Here is a 14,432-nt window from a genome sequence, read left to right as displayed (position 1 = left end):
ACCAGAAATGTTACCTTTAAAAAAAGTATCTATCTACACATACACGTGTGTGGGTGTAAGCACACATACACACACAGAGCTCTTACAGTAAGTAGTATCTCCCTTATGCCTGGATAGTACTTATCTTGTTCTCATGCCTATGAAAACACTGAAAGGGTACTAGTGTTGATAACATTCAGGTTTTTCACTCAGTACAATTGAATTTCTTTACAGAACTGCTTCTCCACCTGTTTGCTTCTTTTTTGGTTCTACTGCTGCTCCTCTCTAGCTCTTGCAGTTTTGGGGATAAATATATCTATGATCAGCTTTTGCTAGTATATACTCTTTTTTCAGTCCTTGATTGAGCCAGAGGTTTGGCCAGTGAAGCAGTGATTTTTAGATAGGCATAATTCAATTTTAAACCTAATTTTATCATTGAATTTGAACAGCTAACATAAAAGCACAGTAACTAGACCAGAATGATGATCCCTATTGCCCAGTCTCCTGCTTCTCCTACTAGCCAAATGCTTACAAAGAGCACAAAGCAGGAAAGTGCATAATGGTATTTCTTCCAAGTACTCTTCCAATACCTCCAACAATTTTTCTTTCAGGGCTTTCTGTATCATATTATCAATTTAGTCCAATTTAGTGATTCTTTTACAGATTCATTCAGATGGTTTTTGAAAACTCAACTTACATAAGGATCTGTGGATGGGAGTTTCATGTTTCACAGCTACGTGAAGAAATGCTTCCTTTTGTTTGCTGTGAATTTCACCTGTAGTCTGTATTGAGAGCCTTAAGTCTGTACATGAAATGCAGTGAACGTTGATTCATGTCTGCACTTACTGTAAAGAACAGTTCATTAATCAGCACTTAAAGGATGATAATCTGGACCATGTGGTAAATTTCACTGCTTGCTCAGAACTACTTTTTTTTCCCAAATTCTCTACAGAGTGCATGGGAGGAGAAGGTCTGTGCTGTACCCATTACATATTTATTATGTCATTCATATTGCACTAATTTAGCCTTCTCTTTCTCTTATAGTCTCATTTGCTTTTGCTGAGAAAAGCATTTATTTAATTGAAGGCTCAGTCTAAATAAAGCATGCTACTGATTGCCTATGCTGATTATTCCAGGCATTCTCTTCCTAATTTGGAAAATCTGCTTGCTTTTCTTTGGTTTATTTTTATATTGGTAATTTTCTTCCTATGTTTTTAGACTGTCCATACTGCTGGGTTGAGCAGTTTGATTTCCAAAGTGAGGCTAGGCCAGTCACATTTTGGACACAGCAAACCTGCCTCAAAATGTTTTTTGTACATTAAGAACTAGAGTTGAAAAACAACTTCTGAATTCAGGGCTTTTTGGAAGCAAGCCATGGAAATGAGTATAATTATAGAAACTGGAGTCAGACACCCCTGGAATTTAAAGTAGTTCAAGTCTGAATCTAGCCCAGTATCATCTGATTGCATGAGAAAAATTGTTTTCTAGGTGCATGTTTCTTTATTAAATTATTTTTAATATTTCAGTATAAATGTGGGTGCATTGTTTTCCATCCTGGTTTATTCTATTTGGCTTCCTGTAATCATTGCAACTAGATTTCCTTTGAGGGTTAAACTACGAAACATCAATTTTTTCAAAAAGTTAGGAAAAACCATTGCATTGTTATGGACTACACCTATTGTCTGTCTAATAAAGCAACAAGATGACTTGGCTAGTATTTCTTGTTTCAAATTGAGACATTTTATGACAACTTAACTATTCCTTAAACAGAAAGGCTGGTCAAAACACTGATTGAAAAAGATGCAGTTGTCTGTTGATCCACAGAGAAGACAGGCCATAGTCCCCTTTCTTTCCTGCCCCAAACGTAGTTGAAAATATGCCCAAACTTCCATCATCTTGCATTTTTGACACTGTAGAATAGAACAGCAGTAGAGAACCAAGTAAGGGAGAAGAATCTGGGAATTAGGGGACTGTAACTGCTCAGTAAGCTAAGGCTGGGATGTAATCACTCTCAGGGGAGTTATCCATGAGACACCGCTAAATGCCTTTGTTCTCTTACAGTGCAATTATGTCAAAATCATGCTGACCCTTTTCCCTGGTGCCACAGAACTGTTGTTTAGAAGGGTTTCTCTGAGTGAAAAACTATAATTTGTGGGAAGAAGATGCTGTACTTTGAAAACTCTGTAAAATAACCTTAGCTTCTCCTGCTAGCAGACAAACTGCCTTCTGCATGATACTCAGTATGCAGTTCTCTTCATGTAATGAACTATTTTCTTATCTGTCTCTTGTCAGAAATAAAATCAGCAGCATGCTAACGACACTGGGGTAGCTAAAGTTTTCTTTCAGACTTTTTTCAGTGCCACCAGGCCTGAAAGAGGTGGTGAATATTTCACCTTGGACTCATCTTTTTTCAGAACATTGTTCTGATTTGGGTTGTTTTGGAACTCAGAAGTGCTGTAAGATAGTCATCGTTACAAAGCATTATCTCATTTAGATCGGAGCTAATGCAGTCCGTGAGGATGTGATGGTTGTATACGTGCAATTGCTTCTGAGCCTGGCTGGCCTGGTCATCCCTTGCTGTACCAATCTTTTCTATGAGACATCCAAGGCAAATCTCATACTTGTTTACTTCTCTCTCCCTATTAGGCCAACGAAACCAGTTTAACAGTACCCATTACACCATCTGTGTAAAAAAGGCAGGTTTAACACAGTGTGCTGTTTTGGTTCACAAAGCTTGAAGAGAGGACCAAGAGAAAATGCTGGTAAAAATCATTCATCTTGCCAGAGCTGGCTTTAGAAAGCAGCCACTGGAAATAAGGGAGGGGGGAGTAAGTTTTCAGAGGTGTTTTTGAATTTTCTGTTGAGAAATGTCTGCAATAGAAACCATGAGCAAAGCGTTCATATCATTTTTTTTCCCTTGGTAAAAGGTATCAAAGTTAAAATATTAATTTTGTTTGAAATGTTTTTAAAAGTGTTGTGGTTTGGGCCTGGTCAGCAACCAACCACCGCAGCTGGTCACCCTCCCTTCCCCCTCCCCACCTGGGAATGGGGGAGGCGATTAGAGTGGTGAAGGGAGACTCCCAGGCTGAGATAAGACCAGTTTAATAATGGCAATAAAATGAGAACAATGATGATGATAGGGGGAAAAAAAAAAAAGAAATATATAAACAGGCAATGTACAGCGTAATTGCTCACCACCCGCTAACCAATATCCAGCCCGTTCCCGGCCAGCGACCCCGAGATACCAAGATCCCACAGTCACAATCCCGGAAGCGAGAGAGAGAGAGAGAGAGCCCCTTCCCAACCACCCCTCCTCTATACAGTGAGCATGACGTTCCATGATATGGAATATTTCACTGGCCAGTTAGGGTCAGGTGCTGTGGCCGTGCTCCCTCCCTGCTCCCTGTGCCCTTGCGCACGGGCAGGACATGGGGAGTCGGAGAGTCCTTGAAGTCTCGGTAGCAGCTGAAAACATCAGTGTGCTATCAGCATTCTTCCCATACCAAACCCAAAGCTAAATCCCAAACACAGCACTCATCTGGTCCCTGAAAAGGAGTATTAACTCTATTTCAGCCCAAACCAAGACAAAAAGTGAGTTGTACATTCAAGATTCTGCTTATGAATGAACATAGAGATAGCATCAAAGGTAGCATGTTGAATTACATGAGCTATTAATTACCCTCCTCAGTACTTACCTCTTTCCTTGCTAAATCCATTGTGTAACCATACAGTCTGAAATGACAAAATATGTGAGAATTAGCATAAAACCAAAGTATTTATTAACCCATTTCCTAATGAGTCAACCTAATGAAGAGTCTAAGGCTTATCAACATATCTAAGTATTAAATCTCTTCAGATGACTCTTGAACAATCTTGACTCAAACAATCCACGTGTTGGTTGGTTGTTATGTTTTATCCTGAATAGGCTGTTTTGGGCTCACAGAATTTGTACTAAAATAGGTATTTCATTCTTTAGTAGGAATGTATTACTCTGCAAGGGAAAGGAGCTATAATCAGAAGTTTGGAAACAGTGAATCTCTCTTTTGGACTCAGCTTTGTCATATCTGAACTAAAAGGACTTCTTTTATGCTTGATCAGAAAATGATGGTAAATTGCATGGCACAGAGACATCTTTGGTTTACTAAAATCAGAATCAATTCCTGTATTTAAACCTTTTTTTTACAAAGACATGTATTTATTTGGCAGATTGATTGGTTCTGAAAACTCATGTTTGGTATGCAGGCATGAAGCTCATTGGTTTTACGTGTTTTCATGATCCAAGTACAGTTTTAGAACAGACAGAGCAAGACCTAGTGTCCAACACTGGATGGTGCCCATCCCGAGTTTGGCTTCCAGTCCTGTTCTGGTCAAAAATGAATTTGGCAGTTCAGGCCTTTTTTTCCCTAGCAGATACTCCGTAACTGTTGTATTGTTATGCAGTCTGATGTCAGATGATGATTATCATAGTGACAGTGTGTGTGGTTTGTTTTGCAGGGTCTTTTAATAGTAACTATCTGCAGAGTTTTTTACTTTATTCTGATTTTAATCCCTCTTTGTCTTTTAATAAATAATCCATTAGGTATGAATAGTGCCTTGCAATAACGGATCCTGGGTTTTTTTGGTTAATGGCTACTGTGAAACCTCCAGTCACATTTAAATTCAAATCAGTGTGTGTTTCATAAAAAATGAAATAATGAATGCTTGTGAAGGTGCCATCCCTTGGACTTTTATTTACACAGTAGGTTTTTAGTATTTCATACAGCTTTTATATCAAAGCTTTTCCCAACTGCTATTTCAGAAACCAGGGATTAAAAACAAATCACTGCTCTACCTTTTCTTCTTTTCCCCCACAGCAGGGAGGGACTGTACCTTTTTGTGTATAGCTGGATGCATTTAACTGACCTGAAGATACCTTAAAGCGGGGCTATAAAGATGAGGCCTGCCAGGACACTGATCTTTCCTCCCAGAGTTTAGGGGAGAAAAAAAAAAGGGTGGGGAGTGCTTGTTAACAACTTGACAGTATTACTTCAGAAAAACATCTGAAATGAATAAATTAAATTTGAGTGCATACATCTCTAAGATTCTTTTTATGTTTAAGATCAAAAGCAAGAGCAAAGTAAACTGCTTGCTTGTCATCTTAGTATTATTGCATTGACTGGTTCAGATTTTCTTCTTATGCTAAGAAAAGTGAGAAGAATACAGTTGAGTGAACAAAAATGCTATTTAAGAAAAAAACATCAGTTAGACTTTATTAATACACAGCAGTGACCTGTTTCTTTGTTCAAGATGTAACATATTGTGACACAACAATAACAAGAATTAGTACTAGCACTGGAAATACGGAGTACCTGAAAACGGAGCAAAATTTTCCCTGAGAGGTATCTAAAGCAGATACTAGGCTCTGGCAGAGCTGAGCAGCCTGATCCACGAGGGCATTCCAGCAATGGACACCCCTCTAGTGCAGTTAGGATCTGAATGAGATATACATGCTAAAAGAGGGAATTTGGGTGAACAGTACCCATGAACACCAGCTTGGTTAGGCAGAATCTGCCTCTCACGATCAGCCAATGAGAGATAAAAGAGGTTTTAAATCACATCCCTTCTGGTCTCGGGTATCGGATTTGCACTGCTTACAGGTCACTCTTACTTCAGTTCCATACTGAAATATGTTCTTGAGTGTAGGCTGTTAGCAGATGTTAAATGTAATTGTAGTGAAGTTGCAGTATTTGCCTAAGAAAAAAAAAAAAAGCTTCATGATTTCTGGGCCAAACTTTTTACCTGGTGTCTGTCTGCTGCCTAGGATGGGTTTCTCAAAATCTTCTCTTGAATTCTCAGACAAGGGGAAATTTTTAGCATAACTAAAGTTCCTTTATTACTTTTATACCCTCTGTCCTTCTAATTACACTGAAACTCTGTGTTGGAGTTCGGTTTACATATATGATGACACAAAGTCTTGGCTTCTGTTCCTCTTTTAATTCCAAAGGTTAAATTCTTTGGATGGTGAGAGAATGCTACCTTAGGAATACAGATGCTTCCAGTAAAAAAAAGAGCACTTTATTTCCCTTACAAAGCACCTATTTTTCTTACTGAAAGTATGTCACATGGGTTTACACCTCACTATTGTTTCAGGATTGTTACTTTTTCATAGACTAGTTTTAGTTACCTGCAGAAAAAGTGGAAAATACTGAAAATAACTTGTTACTGTAGTAGCACTGTCACTTACTAGAAGCTGGTAAGGGTATTTTACACATGTAGCTAATGCAGTAATCAAGCAGACCAGATGTTAGGTTCCAAAATGTTCAATCCTTGATCCCTCCTCTAGCTGCTGCTTAACTCTGCAGGAAAAGACCAAGATACAGTCAGGTCCATGCTAGATGTCCAAGAGTGGAATCTAGAATGTTGCTGGAGAACATTGGTTCTTTGTTAAGCACTTGAAGGACAGAAGAGTGCTACATATGTGGATCCATTACAGGCAGCTCTAAGCTGAAAGCAAATTGGTAACCTTAAGCTTAGTGTGTCTTGCATCTTCCCTACAAATGCCTTAACTCAGAGGCCGCCCTAAGCAGCCTTGTCTACTCAGCATCCTCTCCTAGCCCATCAGGGCTTGCTCTTTTAGGAACAATGCCACAAGGCAAGATGGGTCATACTTTAACAAGTAGGATGTCATGTCATACATAAAGGTCCTGCAGTGTTCAGTTGTGCTCTGTCTTAGGAAGCATGAGAACAGAATGCCCAGCTATAAGCAGCTCTAGATGGGCAAGTTCTGTCGGTCACTGCAGAAAGGTTGGGGGGTGGAGGAGGCAAGTGCAGCCTCATGGCCTCAACAGGTGTGCATGTAATGGGAAAGAAAGAAACACTTAGTGCTGCTGCTTGAATTGCTTAAGTATGTTACATTAGTCACTGTAATAAGTTGCAACATGGTAAGAGTTGGGAGATGAATGCTCACTCTCAAACTTACTGTAGCATCAGTTGTAAAACATCTTTATATTATGATTTTAAGGACCCAAATAATATATAGAAATTATAGGATCTCTGCAAATACTCCTTTAGGTCACAGGCCTTTTATATTCCACCACTGCCTTCTGAGGTATTTTGATTGGGTTTCTCCCGAGATTAAAAAAACACAAAACAAAAAACAAACAACAAAACCAACCAAACAAAAACCCAACAGAACTCTTTTGCTAGGCTCCTGCAGCTGAGTCAGAGCAAGCTCTCAAAGTTACTACACTGACTTACAAGTGTAACTTGTACACCAGCTAGATGAGCAGGTTATGCTGAGCAAAGAAAATTGGTACTGATAAACTAAAAGTATAACAGTCAAGTTCTAGCTGACAATGTCCATACACATTCAATGTAAAGGTAATTTCACTCTCTGTTTTCTACCATGAGTCATTTGCTACTTGAGAAGGGTTTGGATTTTGAAACATGAAAGCCTGTGTAGTTTTTACCAGGCGCCCAGCAGAATAATTTATATTTTGCTTTCCAAGTTGCTTAAATTTTAACTATACTTTGAGCCTAGTTTATGTATTTTATATCAGTCTTCAAATCATCCACTGACACAAAAGCAAAGGATTGATGTCGCTAACTGTCTTAAGACAGGTTCACCTACTTCCCTTTTCATTTATTCACTGTCTAAATCTACTGCAGAAAAAAGGGCAGAAGGTTTTTCTGGCTAGAGAAAGAAGGATTTCTTCATGAAGTTATAATGTATTCCTAATAACAGCACTCTGCCTTTAAATTGCCTCTATTCTTTTCCAGAATTTCTGCTGTCTGAAGGCAAAATCAGTTGTTGCTAGCTTTTCCTTTTTTTTTTTTTTTTTAAATGTCATTTAAGGTTATAGTATTTCACAAATTACCTGTTCTCTGGCCTACCATTTGAACAGGACTAAGCATGTGTTACCTTTTGTGTTAAGCATGGAATGGTAGATAGCTGGAATACATGAAAAAGAACAAATTAAGTTCGGTGGTGTCATCACAGTGTCCATCTCTGTGTATCTTCATAGGCTTGCTCATTATTCTGTAATGACAAAACAATGGTTGGAAAGGTAATTATCAGTGCTGCGTATTTAAGGATAGCTTTTAGCCTGGGGTGGTGAGCAAGACCCTCGATGTGGGCAGAGGAAAGGAATGCCATCAGGCAGTGCCTGACATGGCCCACAACAGCTGGCACTTGTCCCCTGACATGTGCTGAGCTTCACTCTTCTCTGTTGTCCTCCTCAGGAACAGGCACATATTCAGACCTTTGCTTGTTAATTTTTCAATATAAACACAAATTATGTTCAGCAAGGTCCAGCATCTATAGAATAGTGCCAGCAAAATATTTTTCTGTTCTAGCACAGCAGTTTTTTAGCCAACATAGTAAACTGATAGGAAAGATTCAGTTTCATCAAGTAGCCAGTTGTTTTGATAACCTGCTGGCTATCCAGTCATAGTTGTCAGGGAATACTTAGTGTGTTTTTTGAGTCACTCAGTATTAACTTAATATACTTTCATATGCTTTATGCAGTCTTTATGATTAAGGAGCACACAACCTGTTGTATTTCAATAGAGAAATTACACCGAAATCCTTTAGGTGCATTTTAAAATTTTTGATTTGTGATTAATAGTACCATAAATCAACACCATATTTAAGCACTTTCTGTAACAAAATATAAAATTAATTTACATGTTTTGCACTTGATGATAAACAAGAGAATTCACAGTATTTTTAGCCATCTGGTCCAGTAATTTTTCTGTTTCACAACAGTATAAAATAGAATTAGATGCAGCTTCAGGAAGCTGTAATAGTCTGAAATCCAAGGATCTTAGACTGAGCTTGCCAAAAATTAATCCCCAAACCTGTTTGTAAAATTAGCTGTTTATACTAACTACACATTTTCATTCAAAATCAAATATGCACCATCTTAAATTAGCAGGAAAGCTGTTAAATAATTTTTTGCCAAACTACGAATGCTGTTGTCTATGATGCTCAGCTGTATCTATCAACAGTGCCTAGAATGGTGAAATGGTGAAGGATGCTGGCATAACCTGGAAATTAAATGCCTGTCTATGATAGCGTGTTCGCTCTTAGGAAGAGGCTAGGTTCTCTGTTGTTAATGTTTTTACAGACTCTGACAGGAAAGAGAAGTTCTTAGCATCAAAATTACTTTTCCTTTACTTTGACTCATGAGACTAAGCAAGGTTTCATTGTTCTGTAGTAACATATGATTAAAATTTGTAAAACATCAAATGGGGAGGGGAAAATAATCTATTTGGTAGTATGGATTTGAATGGTGAAGACAATCAGAAAGGCCATTCAGAGTAGTGAACGCATCTTCTGCCAATTTATTTGTCTATGTTTGCAAGGCAGAAGAAACAAAAAGTAGAATTTACTGGTTGGGAGATGACGATGACACAGTTTCATTTCATTTGAAATTGTTTGAAAATTTCTGCAAAAAATCCTGTAGGTACTGAGAAGCATAGCAGGAAAGTAGACCTGGCATCTGTGTCATCTGTAGAAGTTGGTCAAAATCAGATAGCATTTGCAACTTAATTTTGTTAAATTACTGTATTCTGAAAGGGGAAGAATGGTTGGACTTCTTTAAACATTCATTTGGCTAATCAGTTAGACAATGACTCAGCTGATTCCAAAGTACATTATAAAGCCTTAAATATGAAGTATGATTGTCCTCTTTGCCTGCTGCTGCTTGTCATTTACCTTTTCTTCTACTCCTGACCAAGCTTGGATGATACTGGCATGCGACATACAGAGAAATTTTCAATATAGCATATTGTTGTCTCCTGCAACAGATCAAATGTATTTCTTTCTTTTCAAGTTTATAATGATTTTTTTTTTTGTTTGGTTTTTTTTTACCCCTATACAGTCCAAAATAGTCTTTTTTAAAATAAGAAAGAAACAGAACAGCCTTAAGTTATTAAAACTACAGGGGAAATCAGAATAAACAACCTGCCTTGTTTGTACCCCATACTAGGTAAATGTTAATCCATGTCATTACCAAGCCTGACTCCTCTTGCAGGTTGTCATCCTCTCCTTTTATGGCTGCTCTCAGCTTTCTTCCCCTCTTATTGTAACTCACAACCTCTTCTGCTTATTAGGTTTATTTGATGTATCTGACTCTATTCTATCTGTGATAAAACTCCCTGATGTCTTTGAGAAAAAGAGTACATTTTTTTTTTAATTGCTTTTTTTTTTTTTTTTTTAAGGTCACTGGCCTTGGGTAAACAGGCTTAAGCTCTCCTTAGTGAATTTTCTGCATGTTAATTGACAAATACAGCTCCACAATCCTTGGCTTTCAACTCATGTTTCAATAGCATCATTCTTTAGGCAGTTACCTAATCCTGAAATTTTTTTCTAATTTTAATCAGCTTCCTCTAGAATGTTCCTTCTTTCTAGCCAAAGGAGTATCAGGATGACAAACACAGCTTGTAGTAAGCATAAAGTTGTTGGAGTCAATAACCCTAAAACAGAATCAGTGAAGCAGAATAAAGTTTTTACTCATTATTTATTATTACTAGAATTATTTATTGCTGTTTACTAATTATTTGTTTAAAATGCAAGTTCAGGTAAATGGTTTACTTTTAATTTTATGCTTTATGAACCATTAAAGAATGAAGGTAAATATGTCACCTGCAGCTGTACTTGCTGTAAAACTTTCTCTACAACCCCAGCAGCTGTGTAAGCCTCAGCATATAACCTCAGCAATATCTTTCACAGTAAATACATTTTCTGAATAAACTGCAACTGCTAACTAAATACATATTCTCTTCATTCCTAATACATATTCTCTTAATTACTTTTTTTTTTTTTTAAACAGGTATTAAAGCTGTATTTTCTGGACATTACCATAGGAATGCTGGAGGGTCCTACAAAGGACTGGAAATGGTGGTTTCATCAGCAATAGGATGTCAGCTGGGAGAAGATACGCATGGGCTTCGAGTGGTTGTTGTCACAGATGAAAAAATCGTTCACAGATACTACAGTTTAAATGAACTGAACAGCCAGGGCATAGAGACAGAGCTGCTAGATATGCTTGCTAAGCAAAACTAGGCTCTATCAAAGGATGTGATTTTTTCCATGTTAGACGAATAGATTCAGCTTCAGAAAGTTTCCCCGAGCTGAAGGGATGGGTTTCTGATTGTGTACCATGCCCCAGAACAGCTCTCAATTTGTTAACATCCTAAGTAATAAGAAAGTTGTTGACATGTTTCTCCTTTTGAAAATGAGACCTGTGAGGAATATGAAAGAGCAGCAGAACTAATAGGGTAATGTATCATTGCAAGAACTGTTCTGAGAATTTTCACTTCATTCCTAGATAAGACTTTCTTGTTAGAGAGAAAGTGTGTCAAAGAGTGAGAGTTGTAGCTTCTAGATAACCATTTAAATGAAGTCTATTTTAGTTTTATATTTGTGAGGGTATTTTAAAACCAATAAATTTAGTAATTTCTGTTACACTCTGGACAACAGGGCATTTTTTTAAACTCTAAAAAAACAAATCTCAAGAACTCTGAAATCAACACTCTCACTGACTTAGCAACCTTTGGATCAGATCTTGTTACCTAGATGTTTTATTTTTTCCCTATTTCCTATTCTTTCTTAGTTCTTCAGAGCCAGCAGCAATGGGAGAGCAACACATTCTGTTTTTCAGGCACAGCTTGAGTTTCCATTATATCCTAGTTTTATATAATGAAAAGTCTATAAATGAAGCTAATATAGATGCCAGTGACAGAAACTAAACATGGAACAGCTCTTTTCCTTTTGAAATTTAACTACCATTCAATTAGCATATATTCTTGTTATGGCTTCAGAAGCTGGAATAATTGCATGGGGCAAATACTCTGTACAGAATACTGTTATAGAAGTCACTTCATTGATTCCTAGACAAGGAGAGAACTCTGATTTCCAAATGCAATGTAAAAGTGCCTTACTGTAATATTTCACAATATTGATTGTTGAAAACACTAGAAAGTATGTATTCTTGACTGGAATAAGTCTTTAAAAATAAATTATATAAAAAGTTTATGTGTTTCAATCCACCTATCAGTTTTAGCAAGTGCATCTGATTTGTTTACTGTTAAATAAAAAAAAAAAGTCTTAATGTAATTAACACATACCTGTTTATTTTTTTAAGTATTTAGTTGAACACCTTATAATCCATGCCACAGGTTATCTAGAAATAGAGATAGCACAGCTTTAGCACCTGAAGAGGGAAGAACACAAACAATACTGGCTGAAAAAAATAATGCATTCTATCAGTTTTTCTGTATACGTACATAGAACATTGTTCCCTAGAGGTTATTACAGATATTTAAATATGGTGAGAGATTAAATACTGTGCTGAAGAGTCAGTTTAATTACATTTTAGTCACAATGGTTTATCTAGGAGGCTTCTTCAAGCTTGATTTGTGGGACTTGTGAGATTCTAAAATTACCACTGTAGCATTTCCTTGCAGCAGTGAAACAGCCATACCTGCAGATGGACAGGACGAAATGTGGACTACCATCATGTAATAATAACCTAAGCATAGGTAATGTCTGATTGCAGATGAAAGAAAATTATTTTGCTTTTATTCCCTGCCTGGTTTCGCTTTGTGGAACCTTTTCAGAGTCTCATTTTCAAGGGAACATCTGGGAAATGGGAACTAAAATCTAAGGCTAGACTACTTTGAAATAGGTAGGTACCCAAGTACCCAAATGGTTGTTTCTCTGGAAGTCAAGTAGTATTTCAGATACTAGTCTTAAAAATCTGTATACTTTGGTATCTTTTAAGCCACTGACTGCTTTTAAAATTTGGTCTTACATAGAGCTGGGAGCTCTTTAATAATCACAGCTAATTAACAATTTCAAGAATGAGCTACTAGTTTATGTTTTGCAGAGGGAAGAGTAGTCTCTCTATGACTTAAATTTTCTAAGTCAGTTTACATTACAAGGTTGAAGAAGTTCAGTGAAGGGACCTGAAATAATCTGAGCATGGAATATTCTCTCTGCTTCAGCACAGTACTGTAAAGCTGAATGGAGGAAAAGTTTAAAGAGTTTTTTTTAGTATGCCAGTCTATCAAAGGATATAATTTTAACTAAATATATGAAGCTTGAGAGATCAAAGTATAACTTCAGGAGAGGGTGAAAGTGCTCATAGTAGTGATACAGAGTGTTCTAAAATTTCATTTTCAGAGTCACAGTGTACTAATACACAAAATAAATGTTTATATAAGCATAATGTTAATTCTTTTTTTTTTTCTCTTTTTTTTTTTTTTTTTTTTTTTTTTACTTTTTTCAACTGTCATTTCACCCTAAGAAATTCTATGGCATTTTGTCATTAAAATATTTCTTAAGTACAAAGGTGAAGTTCAATTAAAAAAAATAAAGGTTTCTGTATATCCTAAATTATTCCTTTATTCTGTAATTTCTAAAACTATCTTGTTATGTTCATGAGTAAAAATATTATCAGATTAGTCTTCAGTTCGGAGTTCCATAAGATAGTAAAGTTGGGCTGCAGATTTTTATTAAATGCCATCTTGTCCTGTATAGGATTTTGGGAGCTAACAGTGTTGTGCAGCTATATGTTATGTAGACTCTTGCCTAGGTTCGTCCCACCTGTTGTGAGGAAAGGTAATCACTAAGTAGTGTAATTACTATTACTGTATACTGAACTAGATGGTAAAATAGAATAACCCAGATATATTCTTCAAGACTTGATGACAAATGTGATCAACTTCACAGGAGGAAGAGAAAGATTCTCTGAGTTGTTTATTTGAAACACAGGAAACATTTATTTTGGTTGTCACTTTACAAGTTTGCAAAAGTAAAGTTAAAATGTCAGAGCCAATCAAGTTGTGGGCATAACTATTACTCTGTAGCACGGATGACATTCTGATTAACACAATGTTAGCTGAAATGGGGGAATGGCCTCTGTAGTACTTTGACCTTTTTGAGCCCATGTCTCAGTTCAGTGAATTAAGAATTCCCTGCACTTAGCCTGAAATAGGCAGGGGTATCCAGCATTTCATTAGTTGTTCATTTTGCCATTGCCTTCGTAGTCTAACTTAGCACACATATTAAACTCTTTGGCATCCTAAAATCTAAGACAGTGGGAAAATAAATAAAATCTACTTACCATTTTTTATTCACTTCCACCCAATTTCTCATTCACATGAAGTGGATGCAATCATATATAACTCAGATGAAAGCACATCTTCATTTATATATTACAATCATGGGAAGGATTTTTAACCATACTGTGTTGCTGGACATTACTGTATGAAGCAAAGAGTTTAAAAAAACAGAAATGTGGGGTTTTTACCAGCATAAATGACAAATTTTGATCACTTTTCTTAGCATAAAAGGCTAATTTAGAATTATTACTGATGCCTTAACTAATTAGAAATGACAGAGGTTGTTGTGGTCCTTGTTTATGTAAATAAAAATAATTCATATTATGTTAAATAACGGAACAATC

General features: G+C 36.7%; 1 protein-coding gene and 1 long non-coding RNA gene across 8 annotated transcripts in view; one reads left to right on the top strand and one right to left on the bottom strand.

The window, feature by feature from the left end:
* The window catches only part of CPPED1 (calcineurin like phosphoesterase domain containing 1), a 50,652-nt gene extending 39,314 nt beyond the window's left edge, over positions 1-11,338 (top strand). For all 3 annotated transcript variants that reach the window (XM_042798486.1, XM_042798485.1, XM_042798484.1), the window contains one exon: positions 10,794-11,338. In XM_042798486.1, the coding sequence (XP_042654420.1) occupies positions 10,794-11,026 (233 nt within the window). In that variant the 3' untranslated portion in view covers positions 11,027-11,338. The remainder of the gene's footprint in view (positions 1-10,793) is intronic.
* The window catches only part of LOC116959349, a 33,936-nt gene that overhangs the window by 5,868 nt on the left and 13,636 nt on the right, over positions 1-14,432 (bottom strand). For 2 of the 5 annotated variants that reach the window (XR_006165831.1, XR_006165829.1), the window contains 5 exons: positions 14,091-14,229; positions 12,091-12,176; positions 7,880-7,996; positions 6,203-6,314; positions 3,675-3,711 (listed from right to left, as the gene is read on the bottom strand). This is a non-coding gene — a long non-coding RNA (uncharacterized LOC116959349). Of the gene's footprint in view, positions 1-3,674; positions 3,712-6,202; positions 6,315-7,879; positions 7,997-12,090; positions 13,355-14,090; positions 14,230-14,432 lie in introns of those variants that run through there. The other 3 variants (XR_006165828.1, XR_004405788.2, XR_006165830.1) reach the window with 2 other exon arrangements.

Source organism: Tyto alba, unplaced genomic scaffold, assembly GCF_018691265.1.
Source record: "Tyto alba isolate M040663 unplaced genomic scaffold, T.alba_DEE_v4.0 Super-Scaffold_28, whole genome shotgun sequence".
NCBI lineage: Eukaryota > Metazoa > Chordata > Aves > Strigiformes > Tytonidae > Tyto > Tyto alba.
Note: the sequence above shows the minus strand (reverse complement) of the source record. Positions and strands in the feature narration are given on the sequence as shown.